The 16,985-nt window shown below is 46.1% G+C and overlaps 1 protein-coding gene across 1 annotated transcript; it reads left to right on the top strand.

The window, feature by feature from the left end:
- Window positions 1-3,105: 3,105 nt before the first annotated feature.
- Window positions 3,106-14,038, top strand: ISL1 (ISL LIM homeobox 1). The gene is made up of 6 exons (XM_004583690.2): window positions 3,106-3,410; window positions 4,239-4,428; window positions 7,100-7,359; window positions 9,069-9,355; window positions 10,568-10,735; window positions 12,722-14,038. Exons 1-6 carry the CDS (start codon window positions 3,383-3,385, stop codon window positions 12,836-12,838), a joined length of 1,050 nt encoding a protein of 349 aa, XP_004583747.1. The 5' UTR covers window positions 3,106-3,382; the 3' UTR covers window positions 12,839-14,038.
- The last annotated feature ends 2,947 nt before the right edge of the window (window positions 14,039-16,985 follow it).

The raw sequence follows: 16,985 nt of genomic DNA, 5'->3' as shown, positions 1-16,985 counted from the left end.
AGTTTGACTTGGGATGTTTCTATTTTAATGAATCAGAGAAAGAAAGCAAACAAAGACACAGCTATGCGATCCCACAAGAAAGCCAGGTTGCAGCAGCTGTATTCTGGGAGGTACAGAAAAGGTACGCCTGGGCATATGTCACAGCCATGAAGAACTCGGGACATCTCAGCAATGTCTTCTACACCCGATCACTCACTGTAAGGTAAAGCAGAACAGTGTGGAGGCGAAGGGACCACACACACAACTGCGCATTTCTCTCTCCTCTCACCAACAGAGGGCCAGAGGTTCATATCACTGTTGTTTTGAAGGACAGATTTTTGACCTAACAGAATCCACAAAGGTCAAAATCAGTCCACTTTTGATAGGAGAGGGTCAGATCCCCCCTTTGAACACAAGAGGTCGCTCCTGTGATCAAGCACTCGGGAAAACACTGCTCATCATGGTTTTATGTAACCATGGTCTATAAAACATTTAAAATTTTACAGATACATTTGAAGAACAGAATCCACAGATAGTGGCCCACTAAGGAAACAATAAGAATCGTGATCACCCTGGAACTGCAATGTAACATAAAGCAATAATGCATGCTATCCTTGGATTTTAATGCAAAACCTGTTATTGGAAGGTACACACAACACTGAACAACATCCATCATGGCTCATAGTCACTGAATTCCCTTAACTATACCAGGAATATCTTTTGGATAGATGTCTGCTTCTGTCAGTTTGTACACTTACTAAGAAAATAATTATTTACAATCATGTCGTGGGCTCAAATACCGAAAACACTCTGTCTTCAGTACTCTGGTTAAAATACCCATAACTAAAGGTTTTCTCCAAGACACCCACCAGGTTTTCTACTTAGAATTGCTGTCATTGGCATGATTCTTTTAAAGAACATATTGGTTAGGGAGTCAAAAATACCACACCGTGTGTGCATGCATGCACATGGGTGATAGGGGTGTGTGCATGTATGTTCACACACAATATGAGTGTGCATGGGTGGTTGATTTAAAGGAGGGTGGACAGTGATACTACTTGGTAGGTTTCAAATTCAGTATACTCAGTCTCACAGCTTCTGGTGTTTACTTCAGTGTTACACACATGGCATGATAGCATATGATTGGTTGGAACTGTATTTACTTTCAGGTTTATTATTAGCATTTTCATAGTAGTATTTTTTAAAAACTAGAGTCACCTTGGTTACCTCTGTGAGAAATGTGCCCTTGCACTAGGAATACTTGCTTGACAGCAGGGTCCACACATATATCACACAAGAGAATATAAACACAGACCACAATAAAACAAAGCCGGGAAACTTATCAACCTCTGTCTATCCAACTTTCGATTTCACATACATCCTCTGAAACCATGTGTCATAAAAGCGGAAGGGAAGTGATCGGGAAAATAAAAAAAATCACAAAGCACCAGCAGGTCAGGAAACTCACGCACTTTAGCTTCTGTCTGCGTTTTGCTGAGGTTTATCTGCTCAAACCAAGGGCCATGGAGGCCAGCCGAGGGCTCACAGCTCTTATCAACGTTTCGATCTGGGGAAAGATACAGAGAAAGGAGTTTCCTAACACACACGGGGTCTTCTCACGGCAACAAGACACCGAAATTAAGCCTTCTAAGACTTGTTTGTAGGCCTTTTTAGATAAAACTGGCAGTCCCATTAGATAAGGAGGAGCTATTTAGAGGTTTGGGGGTGGGGAAGAGGGAGGGAGTGAATCCTCCCTGGTGGCTTTCCTGCGACTTTGTGGGAGATGGTGATGGGAACAAGGTCAGAAACCACTGAGAAGGCTACGAGGACCTACAGCCAACACTCCTCTCTCTCCCGGCAGTTTTCCTCCCGAGGCATATTCACTGTCTGATGAAATGAAATAGATCTTCCACCGTTCTTCTGTGGCAGACCCCTCACTACTCACATCTCTGGCCTCAAGCAGCTTGAAAATTTTCTAGAGACGTGGAGACGTGTCCTCAAAATGACCAAAACGCTTGTAAGCAGACTGCACAAGTTTGCTAAGAGACAAAGGGCAAAGAGACCGAGAGAGAGAGAGAGAGAGAGAGAGAGAGAGAGAGAGAGAGAGGAGGGAGGGAGAGAGAGAGAGAGAGAGAGAGAGAGAGAGAGAGAGAGAGAGAAAGCTGATTGTGCAGGATATCACTGCTTCCGAAACTTCAGGTTACTGGAAGATCAGTTCACTTTTGGGCTTTGGGTTAGTACACGCTTTAATTCTAGTGTTATAGTGAAAAATCAACCTCAGGAGAAAGCAGCAAGTCCCAGGAGACCACTTGGTTTTACCTGTTCCGTTTCCAAACTGTCCGCCAGGGAGGGAAGCTCCCCCTTTCCTCCCACCCCACTTTGTTTTGTTTTGTTTTGTTTTGTTTGAGATGTTTTTTAGTCGCAGGTGGTAGGGTAATGGAGGAGCCAGCGAACAATTTCTCTGGGACTAATCATCCCACTCCCAGTCCTTCTTTCCTTAGTGCGCCGTGTTAGCCCAGCCAACTCACCCTCCCCGGCAGCCAAGCCGGACCAGGCCCGGGTCTGTGCGTCACCAACTGGGACCAAACAGACGTGAGTAGCCTGTTCCAAGGCCCTCCTTTTCCTATAGTCCGGGAGGGACCCTGGTGAAAACAAAGACCTACCCACCAGGCACTCGCCACTGGCGACAGAAAAGTGAGCCCCGTGCGCAACGCGGCCAGCCGGACTGCGGGGGACCCCAGGAGCGCAGGGCCGAGGAGCAGCGGGACAGGAGGCGAGGGCGCGGGTGGCGCAGCCAGCCACGAAGGAGCGTTAAAGGGGGACTGGAGGAGGACGAGGAGAAGCGAGGGAAGCAAAAACAAAACAAAAACAAACGAACGAACAAAAGAAACCAGAGCAGCCGGGCAGCCGGAGCAACGGGGGAGAATAGCCTGAGCCCGGAGCAAGTTGCCTCGGGAGCCCCTAATCCTCTCCCGTGGGCTCTCCAAGCGGTCAGTGGCGCACCGCGGCAGCGAGGCTGAAATATGATAATCAGAACAGCTGCGCCGCGCGCCCCGCAGCCAATGGGCGCGGTGCTTGCCTGACGTCCCCGCGCGCTGCGTCAGACCAATGGCGATGGAGCTGAGTTGGAGCAGAGAAGTTTGAGTAAGAGATAAGGAAGAGAGGTGCCCGAGCCGCGCCGAGTCCGCCGCCGCCGCAGCGCCTCCGCTCCGCCAACTCCGCCGGCTTAAATTGGACTCCCCGATCCGAAAGGGCGCGGCGCAGCCGGGCAGCGGCGCTTTCAGCCTTGGCAACCCCCGGGGCCACTATTTCCCACTTACTTAGCCAGAGCTCCAGCATCCTCTCTGTGGGCTGGTACTGTACAACCACCATTTCACTGTGGACATTACTCCCTCTTACAGATATGGGAGACATGGGAGATCCACCAAAAAGTAAGAGGCTGTTTTACCTTGTGGGGCTCGGTGTGCTGGTCTTGTGCGGGGGTCTCTCTCAGGTACGCGTTCCTAGGGCTGTTCGGAGTTGGAGTCGCTGCCTGGAGAGAGAGGAGGGGTGACTCCTGATTGCCGCCACGCCTGCATGCTTGCTGTCGGTTCCGATCTTCGGGAAACGGATCTTACTTTGCGATCCAGTTCGCCTGTGTGCCCTGCAACCTCGTAGCCTTCTGTGGCTAGGCGGTGATTTCCTCCACGGGAATCCGGAGCTCCCGAAGAAGGCTATTTTGTTGCAAAGCTCTGCCTGCACGTACAATACCCGGAGATAGAAATTAGCATTAGACTTGCAAAAGAGAATGAGTGACAACTGTATTGATGTCTGTACTTGCTAACGATATCCAGACCTGGATGAAGAGCGTGCCTCATGGAAAAATATAGACATCCCTGCATTCACTTAACGCTTCTAGTCAAAACCTTTTCTTTGACTTGACTTATCTATAATCTTTCCCAATGATTATGGCAAAGAGGGAGAAGAAGGAAAAAGAAATACAAAATGAGCGGCTTTGATTGCGTGCCAGGCTTACAAATGTAGACTATTCAAATCTGCATGTTACATATATTCCACCTCCCTTTTTTCAAAACGAGTCAAGATTTTGATGGCACACTTCAATTACCATCCCAAAGTGCAATATTCTTTTTTTTTAAAGGGGGGAGTGGGGGAGGGAAAAAACCCTCCAGAGTACGCCCTATGAGAGAACGACACTAAAAGTGTGTTTATCTCTGTAGGAAGTAAACGGTTAGTCAATCATGTATTTATTTTCATTTCAGAAAAGCGTCTGATTTCCCTATGTGTTGGTTGCGGCAATCAAATTCACGATCAGTATATTCTGAGGGTTTCTCCGGATTTGGAATGGCATGCGGCATGTTTGAAATGTGCAGAGTGTAATCAGTATTTGGACGAGAGCTGTACGTGCTTTGTGAGGGATGGGAAAACCTACTGTAAAAGAGATTATATCAGGTACGCTACTTATCTTTCTCCCTTCAAGTTGTGATATTTCCCTGCCCCTCTCCTTTCCTCGTTTTTGATTTGGTAAAGCTTTGTCTTTTTGTGAAGTTAGTGGGATCCAGCATGCAGAAGTTACCCTGAAAGCGCGTTAGAAAAATTAAACCGGGATGTCCATTTCTCTTGCCAGGTGAAAACAAAAAGCCATACTCAGTGGCTCTCATAAACTTTGTGGTATGAAGGCTTGTTTAATTAGGCTGGGAATTTGGGATGATCAAATTATTTTCCTGTCTCAGGCTGCCCCATCCAAAACAAACAAAAAAAATTTAAGCTGGATAAGCTTAAGCTTCTGGTCAATTTGCATTGTGCAGCACAGCATCTTATTGTTTGTGTGTTTTAGTTTTGTATATTAGAAGTGACTTGCAGATTCTTTGAAAGTATCAGTGAAACAAGATAAATAAAAGTTTGCCCATAGCCTGTTTAGAGAGGAAGTTTGAGAGAGCAAAGAGAAGTGTTGGCCATTTTACTTTTAGGGTAAGAGCCCCTTCCTGTAAGATTTCAAAATGAACTGAAATATTCTTTGCAAAAAGACCGGACATTTAATCTTTTAAAATATTAACCCTTTGGTGACATCTGCCTGTCTTTTCATTCTTATCTTATCTGAGCTGATGAATTAGACAGAGCACATCAAATTGCCCTTCATCTGTCTGTGAACAATTGGTATATTTAGGTAATTGAACAGCTTCCTTTCCCACATTAAAATCTAGTCACTGATAAAATGAGCGAATTGCCCACACTAACAAGACTCAAACATGTTAGAATTTACTGAATTTTTATTTTGTTTTTCTATTTACTCCTCATCAGGCTTTGCTCCAACCTGAACTAATTTCAGGTTTTCTCTTACTTATCTGAATGCAGCAGAAACTTTGTTTTCTGCCTTCAGAAAACAGAATTTCGAAAGGATGTGCTATTTGTGTGTTTGTTTTAAACAATCACGAGAATTGTCTTCCCTACCATGTTGAATAGGAGCACAATATTATCCTAAGAAACTCTCCAGTGGCTGTTAACAAGGAATCAGCGTTTGCAAATCCTAGGGTTTCTGGAGTTGGAGAACTCCTGGGGAAGTTTAGCGAGGATTTAGTATTCAGTCTCAATTTTGTCCTGCTTGCTTTGTCTCTGGCCTTTTTTCTTCTTCCTTAAAAAAAAAAAAAAAAAAAAAAAAGAATCGTAAATTGGAAAGCATAATCCTGGTAAATAAAATGGAACAATGTTGGAGGGGGTTACTTTGGGGAAGGGAGGGAGGAAGTAGGGAAGTGGGGCTCCAGGAAGGGGGAGGGATTTTCTAAATTGTTTGGTCACAGGCAAAGTCAAATCTTCATCCTATGAAATGGGAGATCTCACATGGAGTAGGCGGAGGGAAGAAAAACTTTTGAGTCTACCTTCTAACCTCGGACAAACGAGTTGTTTTCATCGTTTACTGGATTGTGGGTGAACTCAAGATTCTGGGAGGGAGAGCTCACTTGGCACCTACAGGAGTTTCCTAGCTTTTTTGTTTGTTTGTTTTATGGTGCTGTGCTCCTTGCACACAACCTGTGTGTGCCTCATTCTCTGTAGAACCCAGTGGCTTTTACCTTCTCCCCACACTCTCTCATCTGTGTGTGTACCCTTTGAAATCCTGTAGTTGCAAAAAGCAGAACAGAATGATCTTTGGGATTTTTATTTCCCTTTGGGGTGGCAGAAATCCTCCCAACCCTTCACACACACACACACACACACACACACACACACACACACTTTCTCGTCTGCTCTCTTTGTAGGAATGAGCTAGCTTCGGTTGTTACTGATAGAGAAGGGGCAAGGGCAAAGCCACCCAAAAAGTAACTAGAGAGAGCGATTGTTCCTTGGTGAGCAAAGATCAGCAGTTAGGAAAACCTGAGAAGTGGGCTTTTGCCTTTCTTTTTAAGCTGGTCCTGGCTCTCAAACACACCATAATCAAGGTAAATGTTTCAACAGCTTGAAAAAAAAAAGCCGTCGATTCTTTAAATAATAATAAGGACAGGGGGGAAAAAAAGGAAACTCCGGTAACCATAACCTTATTGCCCGAGCAAAATCTTTCCTTGGAGCAAGACTGGAATGTACTCGCCAGAAGAGGGTCTGGAAACCCTCAGAGCTTTCATTTTCTTTTGCTGCTAGTGCATGTGTATGCGCCGCGAATGAAGCGCATTTCCCATCCCCATCGGTCAGTCCCCCAGCTCTTTGTGTTGCCGGTTCAGGCACAGCCAGTAAAGAGGCATAAGTGTACGGCTCCAGGTGTGTGCCCCTGCGTGGGACACTTCTACGGAGCCGGTGCCCCGATTTTCATTCTGTGCATAAACTTTCCGGAGCCTGAGCTGGGAGATGTGACTTCCTAGGTCCTGACGGAGACTGCGAGGTGGTTCGAGGTTTGTAGAAAGGAAACTGGGGTAAAAGAAAAGGGAAATTAAGGGATGTGGGGAAGGACAGAGAGAGAGAGAGAGAGAGAGAGAGAGAGAGAGAGAGAGAGAGAGAGATCGAGATCCCTTTCTGTCCGGCTTCCAGCTTTGAGTTTGGTAATGGTGATTTCTTAGGATGCCTCAAGGCTTGAGGCAGGACTGTGCCCACCTGATGGACCTCCTCTCCCCCGGGCCCGCCCCACCCCTCCGCACAGGTTATACGGGATCAAATGCGCCAAGTGCAGCATTGGCTTCAGCAAGAATGACTTCGTGATGCGCGCCCGCTCCAAGGTGTACCACATCGAGTGTTTCCGCTGCGTGGCCTGCAGCCGCCAGCTCATCCCCGGAGACGAGTTTGCGCTGCGGGAGGACGGCCTCTTCTGTCGCGCGGACCACGACGTAGTGGAAAGGGCTAGTCTGGGCGCCGGTGACCCTCTCAGTCCTCTGCACCCGGCACGGCCGCTGCAAATGGCAGGTACTCCTGGGCGCCGGGAGAGGCAGGCACTGGGCTAAGCCATATCTCCTCCTCTGTCAGGGCCCTGCAGCCTGCCCTTAAATAAGCTGCTGCATGTGCACTCTGCAGAAAGGGTCAGTGCACTCCACCTCAACTCTCCCAGCACACCTACGCGTTTATGTGTCTGCCGGTGGATACACGCGAGTGCATATCACTTATACACACGTGTAGACACAAGCTCACACAGTATTGCCAGTTCACCTTGACCTCCAAGGGACTTGCTTACTGCCAAAGGACTTCAGCTCCAGGCCAGGTATTCTAACCCCTGAAGCTTTCTCTTTTATGTGGTGAAGCAAACCCTAGTGGCTTTGTCTGGCTACCCAAGTCCTTTTGCCAGCTGAACTGCTCCACTCTCCCAAATACTTTTTAAAATCATTTTTATTCTTTTGTGAAAGAACAAGTCTGAAAAAGATACAGTCTTAATAACTGCAGGCCACTGCACAGAGCTGTAATTTAAAACTGTCAACAAGCTAATCTGGAGTAATTGCCTTTTAAAGGGAGCCTGCCTCTTTAAACCACTCCTGCTATGTGATTTCGTGAGAATTTCATCTTCAGACCTGTTCCTGTAGCTTTAGATTGACCCCATAGGTGTTGGCCTGACCCTAGAGATGTGTGTGTGTGTGTGTGTGTGTGTGTGTGTGGTGGGGAATGATGGGGGTAGTTGAAAGTGCAGGGTTTGTACTTCATAGATCAGAGGAATGGACACACATGATTTTTCCAAAGGTGTTTCCAACCCTGCATTGGTTCATGCACAGGTCTACCCCGCTTTCTATCAACTGGTAAACATTGGGGGAGGGGAGAAAAGAGAGAGAGAGATAGATAGAGAGAGAGAGAGAGAGAGAGAGAGAGATCTAACCCCACCCCTCCACCTCCTGCTTTCTGTGAGCTCCAAAAATTCTGTCTTGGGGGATTTACCGTTAACTTGCTTTGGGGCATAGCCAGGGCTGGGCAATGGAGGAGGCCAGAGTGTTAGGACCACGATGGGGGGCAGCATCCCCCAACAGCCCTGGAGCCCGGGAAGCTCTGCAGAAGGTCAGTTGTCCTTTACATGAGCTCAGGCCATCTCAGAATTAGCCTTGTAGCTGGAATGTTAGGAAAAGACAGACCCAGGGTGGTGGAGATGAGGAAGGAAGGAACTTCTTTGGTCCCTTAACATGATGTCCTCTGGGGACTGAAGTTGAGTCAGTCTGGCAGTATTTCCCAGCCTGCAGAAACCGAGCCTGAGCCTGTCGCTACGGTATTCTGCCCCCGCTACCGGGGAAGGAAAGCGCTTGGCCGTGGGGCTTCCCGGTGTTACCTGGGCCTGGTCTGGGAACGAAAAACTTGCAGGATGGAGGCAAAGCAATGCGGAGAAATGCCGCCCCTGTTGCAAGTAGGAGGACAAACCCTAAAACCTGCTTCCCTTGGCTGAGACTCTGTTGACACAAGCAGGAGGCGGGAGCTGCTGCGTTCCCCGGCCGAATTACTCAGCATTGACCTCGGCATATTAAAGCGAGGAGATTTTATTCTCCTTCTCGCCCAGTCTCACCCGTCTCTTGCTACCCACCCCCACCTAGTATTGTGTATGTAGACTGGAAAGCACAAGCCATTGTCTGGGAGCCAGGCGCGCCAAGGAGCGGCGGGACCAGCCCACCGCCCGGCCCTGACTCACCGCACCCCTTGTCCCGCAGCGGAGCCCATCTCCGCCCGACAGCCAGCCCTGCGGCCCCACGTCCACAAGCAGCCGGAGAAGACCACCCGGGTGCGGACTGTGCTCAATGAGAAGCAGCTGCACACCTTGCGGACCTGCTACGCTGCCAACCCCCGGCCCGACGCACTCATGAAGGAGCAACTGGTGGAGATGACGGGCCTCAGTCCCCGCGTGATCCGGGTCTGGTTTCAAAACAAGCGGTGCAAGGACAAGAAGAGGAGCATCATGATGAAGCAGCTCCAGCAGCAGCAACCCAATGACAAAACTGTGAGTGGCCCAGGCGGTTTGGGATGGGTGGGGTGGGGGGAAGAAAGAGGGACACGGAGAGACGCGCGGCGGGCGGATACCCAGCCTGTGCAGCTTGCGGTGCGACCCTGCCGTCCAGCAGGAGATTCGGTGTTCCGCAAATCAGCCCCTGGCCCCTTGGGGAGATACTACCCGGGCATTCCCATCGAGCATCAGGCAGTTCAGAGAAGCTGCCGCCTCCAGCCTAGCCGCGTGCATGCCTGGGCTACTGCCCGTCAACCTCAGCGGCACCCAGGAACAGGAAAGACAGCCGGGGAAGAAGCATGCTGTGGGTGTTGCCAACTTTGTAGCTGTCTTGTTCTGCCAGAACAGAACAGCGAGGGGGAAGGACACCACCTTGGGTTCCTGCACACACTGTGGTTTTTGGTGGAGCAGCTTCCATGCGTGCACCCCAACACTGGGTGGTGGGTGAAGCCTGCCGCTGGGCTCTCAGGCTGGCGACATCCTCCAAGGTGACCCATAGCACAGGGCTCCGGGTCAAACCCAGGCCTCCACCCTATACCCTATTATCACAGACCCTGGTAATGCCCATCCTACAAACCTCCTGATTAAGTTAGACGGCTTTTTTGTTTTTGCTTTGTGTTGTGCTTTTTATTGCCTCAAGCCTATTTTTAAATGCCATTTTAAAATGCTGTCATTAAACTTGGCAGGCCGGCCAAGATTGGGCCAGGGCATTTTCTAAGTTGGTTTGTGCATAATAACACAATATCAGCCAGACCCAAACACTTGGGGGGTGGGAATGGCTCTGCAAGTGGAAGTATGCAGTTCGGCTGAAACTGCCCAGGAGAAAACCAGTGGCACTTGGAGCCTGAAAGGAGGCCCAGGTGACCCGCACTTTTGCCTAATGGGAGACTCTGGCTCTTGGGACAGTAGAGGAGAGGAAGAAGTGGACTGATTGTGAAGGTAGGAGGCAAAAAGAAAGTTTTAGTAGGATTTGATTTAATTAGAGTCAATCCCACAGAACCAAAAACAAAACAAAAAGCAAAACCCAGAACACAATAAAACAAAGCTGAACTCCAAGGAATATCCCCAAGGTACAGCAGATTAACTTTGTCAATAAAGGCCACTATAGAGATAAGATAATGCCAGGGTGTATTTGCTCAGCCTGTGGGGACAATGGGGGGAGGGAGTTTGCTCATTAACATGTTGGGATGGGGTGGGGGGTATTCACAGAATATCCAGGGCATGACAGGAACTCCCATGGTGGCTGCCAGTCCAGAGAGACACGACGGTGGCTTACAGGCTAACCCAGTGGAAGTGCAAAGTTACCAGCCGCCTTGGAAAGTACTGAGTGACTTCGCCTTGCAGAGTGACATAGATCAGCCTGCTTTTCAGCAATTGGTAAGTGTGGGTCGCTGTGGAAGCTGAATTCACAGCAGAAAGGGGATCTGGGTTTGTTGTCACCCTGGGGGTGTCGCACAGAGGAGAGGGGAGTCCCTGGCCCCCAGTTCTAGGAGAAACACTGGCAGCCTATTTTAAGAGACTGCATAATCTGATCCTAAATTGAATTTTATGTCAGTCACAGCCTATTTTGAGGGATTAATTTCAAGGTATCTATCTAGATAGCATTTGTGGAAAAGTCGACAGGTTTACAAAGTCATGTAGCTTAGAGAGTTGGCAGGGAATTCAGAGATCACCTTGACAGTTTGGTCAGCAATTGGCAAATTGGGTCCATTCCCAGCATCCAGTACATGGGATATTTTAAGAACACAAATTGGGATGATTATGGTACATACTCAATGTTGTCATCGATCGGCATCATACATTGCCTGCATGCAGTTTTTAAAAGATGTATCAATTCATAGATGATTCAGATGGATTATCGATACTATTTTTTTCTTAATTGAAGCTTTTTGTTACATTCGGGGAGCTAACTCAATCTACAATACAGATTTTATAGGTCTGTAAGTTCAAATGTCATATAATCCCATGTTGTGTAGCATGTTATCCTAAACAAGAACACAACCAATCAGAGGTAGCTTTTTGTTAATTTGTGAAGATCTGCTTTAGATTTAGTATGTTTTATACATGTAGAGGAGAGAAAATTAAATCACCTTTGCTCACCAAGAAAGAGTCTTCAATATTTTCATGGGAAATGAAAAACATGGATTTCAAAGATTGTTTTGCACAAAAATAAACTTTTAATTTCTTTCTCTCTGAGCTTTTAAAGTGCTCTTGAATTCCTTTGTAACATGGCACATGTACACATGAGGTGTTTTTGCTAAAGAATGAAACCAACCTAACAGAATCCTGCTTAATAGAATTGAAGAGCTGTCCTAAAGAATTGCTCCTTGCCTTGAAACTGAAACTCCAGTTGTATGCTAACCTTTGCCTGGAGGCCATTTGCTTTCTTGCCTCAACAGTTAAGTAATTAGCCAGAGGCAAGTGCTTAAAAGTGCTTGGCCCTAGGCTTGTGTCTCTAAGTGGACCTACCTAGAGGTTAGGTCTCTAAGTGGACCTGCCTAGAAGTTAGACCTCACAATGTGAAAGTTTAATAGGGCAGGAAAGGAGGTAAAGTCTGGAAATAAGAAAATGAATTTAAAGTCATCGATTTGATTTCAGCAAAATGTCGACCAGAAAAGAAAGCAGGAGAAGGCTTTGCTTCTTCTGAAACTTAAGTGTCAAGATGAGAAAAGTGGAGGGGAAGCTGAGCCAGAAGGAGGGAAGAATGAGAGGTGGGAGGGAGGGCCAGGGCAGGAGTGCAGGAGAAGAGGGAGGGAGGGAGGGAGGGAGGGAGGGAGGGAGGGAGGGAGGGAGAGAGAGAGAGAGAGAGAGAGAGAGAGAGAGAGAGAGAGAGAGAGAGAGAAAGGAAGCAGCAAGAGCAGCCAGAGGAAAGCATACTCACTGGTCCCCCTGAGGAGTTAATCATTGCTCTGCAAAGTTGCCCCTGAATCCCAGTCACAGGATCTGACTGTGCATTATGAATTTCCCAACTCAAGTAGAGAGAAACCTTGATGCCTGCTCCCAGGGCAACACGTAGCCGGCAGGATAATTTTATTTTGAACATGCATGGTGGAGTTGTGATGCCATTTTATACTGAGAAACACATTTGTTCTTGAATAATTTAATGCAACACAATGTTAGGAATTCAGTTTGAGTTAAAACAGATCTTTTGGAAGATGGGAAAGAAAGGATTCCCTACCCTCTCTCAGGCTATTCTCTTAGGCTTTCAACAAGTCTACTGAGATGCAGTTATAAGTGTAGATATCTTAGTTTGTCCATACATCTATGCAAACTCTTATACTTCAATGTAAAATATGATAATATTAGAATAGTTTGTGACCCTGATTGCTGCCTCCTTTATTTATTTCTCATCCTTCTGTGCAGGTCAATTTTTCAGAAGGAGGACCAGGCTCTAATTCCACTGGCAGTGAAGTAGCATCAATGTCCTCTCAACTCCCAGATACACCTAACAGCATGGTGGCCAGTCCCATTGAGGCATGAGGAACATTCGTTCAGAAGTATTTTCCCCCCCATTGGAGAAAGTGGAAATGATGCTGTCTAACTCCAAAAGTATTTAACGACCCAGTCAATGAAAACTGAATCAAGAAAATGAATGCTCCATGAAATGCACGAAGTCTGTTTTAATGACAAGGTGATACGGTAGCAACACTGTGAAGACAATCATGGGATTTTACTAAAATTAAAAACAACAAACAAAACCCAAACCCAACATATGCTATTCAATGACCTTAGGAGTACTGAAAAAGAAAAATAAAAGACATTTTTAAAACGTAGAGGATTTATATTCAAGGATCTCAAAAAAAAAAAAAAAGCATTTTCATTTCACTGCACATCTGGAGAAAAGCAGAAATAGAAAATTTTCTAGTCCATCCTAATCTGAATGGTGCTGTTTCTATATTGGTCATTGCCTTGCCAAACGGGAGCTCCAGCAAAAAGAGCAGGAAGAGAGACTGGCCTCTTTGGCTGAAAGGGTCCTTTCAGGAAGGTGGAGCTGCATTGGTTTGCGATGTTTTTAGTTGACTTTAACAAGGGGTTAATTGAAATCCTGGGTCTCTTAGCATGCCCTGTAGTTGGTTTCTCTTTTATTTTTGTGCTGCACCCTGTCTCTCCCCAACCTCCCCTCCTCCGCCTTTCTTTCTTTCTTTTAATTTTTTTGAGATCCATCCTCTATCAAGAAGTCTGAATCGACTTTAAAGGTTTTTGAATTCAGATTTAAAAACCAACTTATAAAGCATTGCAACAAGGTTACCTCTATTTTGCCACAAGCGTCTCGGATTGCGTTTAACTTGTGTCTGCCCAAGAACTTTTCCCCCAAAGATGTGTATAGTTATTGGTTAAAATGACTGTTTTTTTTTTCTCTCTCTCTCTCTGGAAATAAAGAGGAAAAAAGGAAACTATTTTTTTGTTTGCTCTTGCATTGCAAAAATTATAAAGTAATTTATTATTTATTGTCAGAAGACTTGCCACTTTTTCATGTCATTTGACATTTTTTGTTTGTTTGCTGAAGTAAAAAAAAAAGATAAAGGTTGTACCATGATCTTTTAATTTTATGTCTAATTCTATGTGTTTTGTCTTTTTTTCCCCTTAAATATTATGTGAAATTAAAGCGCCATATGTAGAATTATATCTTCAGGACTATTTCACTAATAAATGTTTGGCATAGATAAATAAAGAAACACAATGATTCAGGGTTCCTCTTTTGTATGTTTACAAGTAAGCTGCTATAGTGTCTGGAATTAAGGATTATATGTGAATTGGGCTAAACTGACCTACAGTAGGTGTGTTTTATATTGCAAATGGTGAAAGTGGAGTTTGCAAGTTTGGATTTCAGTAGTTGGATCAGAGTTATTGGAAGCCCTTAGCTAGCAGCTGTGATGCTGGTCTTGGTTTTGAGAAAGTTCGATGCTGACCTGTGTCCTGCTCCTTTTCTGGTCTCTCTCCTGGCTTTACCTTACCCATCCACCCGCCTCCCCCTCCCCCAACAGAAGAGCGTCCCACTTTAAAGGACTGTTTGATTTGGATTCACTGTTTTCTGAGAGTGAGTGCTTTATGCCAAAGTCTCCGTGTTGGGATTGTTGAAATGACCCATATTTCAATTATAAGCGCTTGCTAAAAGAGACTTCCAGCCCAGCCGGCGTGGTAGGAACATTATTTATCAGTGGCGGCTGTCAGCCGACAGGGAAATGCCGCTTTATTTGCGCAGGAGGGAAAGACCCAGAGAGAGTTTTCTCAGCAGTTCCCAGAGCAGTTAGCCCGTGCATTTCCTCCCCATCGTCCCTTCTCTCTTAACTCAAATTCCAAAAACCTTGGGAAGGGTGCCTGGCTAGGGGGAGAAATGAGACCTTTGTTCTGGCGGGGCACCGCCTTTTATGGGCTGGGTTGGAGTGGGGGTCTTGTACTTGGCAAGTCCTTCCTCGGCGACAGAGGTACTCCGTGGGCGGCGTGATCCCACCGTTTAGCTTGGTTTAAGTGCGGGAGCCAGAACCCAGGCATGCAAAAATGGCACTGCCCGAAATTGAGCTTCTGGATGGTTCTGCGGGGACAGCAGCAGGCTTCCGTCTCCCTCTGCTTCCTCTCCTCCCATTTGCACCCACCCGGCATGAAACTTCGACTCTTTGGAAACTGAGTTCTTTGTATGCGCGAGTGTAATGCCGTTCTCAACATCTGACAACCCTTAATAAATATGAAAGCTAACGTACCCTAATCGTGTGTCGTGTGGCGCGTTACCCACTAGGGCCCGGGCCGGGCGCAAGGCGGAGGCCGAGGTCCTGGACCCCCGCACGGCTTCCCAGTGGCGTTCACCCTCCCCAAACCTGCAGCCAGTGGGGGAAACGGAGCTTCAATTAGGCTTTTGTTTGGCATCGTTCTGCGCAACGGGTTAATTACAGGCTCTAGCGTGGGGGCAGAGAGAAAACAAACTTTGCATTGAAAATGTTACAGTGCATTAGACATGCCCGTTGATTACTTTGACTGTTGTGTCTAATTCTTGACAGAGGGGTAATAATTTGGCCAGCAGTAATAATGGCTTGTAGTTGTCTGTTGAGAAAAACAAGAGTTATGTCTTATCTCACAGGGATCTTCTCCAGGGAAAGACTCCCCCCGCCCCACCTCCTTTCTCTCCCACCTCGCTCTTATAATCTTCCATCGCTGGACTTGACTTTTTTCACTTCCTCTTCGCTATTCCTATTGGTCAGCATCTTTCATTTTCCTCTCTTCTCATCATCATATTTTGGATGGCTAACTCTTAAGCGTATGAAAGGATGGCAGGTCCAATGTGAATACTGAACTCACTCACAAAAACCCAAGTCCCATGTGCAAACCATGAGAACTCCTCTGCCAGCTCTGGATTCTGGTGGACTTTTTAGAATGCTTGAGATGGAAAAAATGCTAACAACAACAACAAAAACTTAATTTAAGGGTTGGGAATGTAAGAGAGGAACTCCACATAGGTCTACATCTTGGTGACGCTTTTTGCTCTTGGCATGGATTTAGAAGACTCTGTGTGTGTGGTGGGGGTGGGTTATGAGTGGGGATGATACTTTACATATATAAATGTTAGTCTATTCTGAAGCCTACAGCTTGAATTCAAGCAAAGTCATTTAGGGAGCAGTGATGAATGAGTTAGTTCCAGATATTTATTGCCTGATGGATGAGAATGGATGGATGAGTGGATAACATTCTGATTCTTGTATTATTCATAGGAAAGGTGTGCCTTTCCTTCCTGGACTCCTCAGCAGGTGCACTAAAATGTGTGGCTGAAACATCTTCTTGTTGGCAAATCATTTCTTACACACACTCTCTTTTTCTACGCACACCTCTGGAGACCAAGGCTTAAGCTCCGTTCTACCGAAACTCCTCCTGTGATTATCTTTGATCCTCTCTCCCTTATTCTACTGAATTCTTCCGCCTGGACATTTTGACTCATTTCCTCTAACTTCTGTAGGCTAATATTTAATGCAACCAAATCCTTTAGGGTCCTCCCCTGAAATCAGGAAACCTGTATCAATAACTGTAGTCTTCAAAGTTTCCTCCTGCTCATCCTTTAGTGTAAGAGCAAGAATAGGATCTGTCTGGGTTGCTTGTGCCTCTTTCATCAAAGTGACCTGGTTAATCTTACTACTTAAAAAGTTTCCTTTTAATTGGAATGATATTTGGAGTCCCTTTTCTGCTTTTGGTGGAAGCAGCAATTCTAGTTTAAGTGAGTCTGCTTGGGTGGTTGGACCCCCTTGCCCACCTACAACTTTTGTGGAGTTTAAGGTGAAGTAGATGGCTTTGGGATGCTCTGCTGTTTTTCACCCTGTTCATCTTGTTAAATTGTGCCTGGTGACCTCTTTCCTGGTCTATTTATCCTGAATCCCAGCCAAAAAGACCATGGATGTGCTTTTTAAGCTACCTTAGATATACCATGGATTTTCCTATCACCTTGAATATGTAAGCCACAAGATGGATCTCATAGAAGCATTGTCAGTTCCAAGTAGTTTTATTTAAAATTTTCCTTTGTTAAAAAATATATATATATACTTGTATCAGTTAAAAGACATATATTTATCAGTTGAAATAAATCTCAGTATATATGTATAAATTTATGTATTTATGTATTTGTTTATTTATTTAAATCTTAGTCCAA

The sequence above is a fragment of the Ochotona princeps genome, chromosome 23, assembly GCF_030435755.1.
Source record: "Ochotona princeps isolate mOchPri1 chromosome 23, mOchPri1.hap1, whole genome shotgun sequence".
Taxonomy (NCBI): domain Eukaryota; kingdom Metazoa; phylum Chordata; class Mammalia; order Lagomorpha; family Ochotonidae; genus Ochotona; species Ochotona princeps.
The sequence above is the reverse complement of the archived record's forward strand: the minus strand, read 5'-3'. Positions and strand labels throughout refer to the sequence as shown.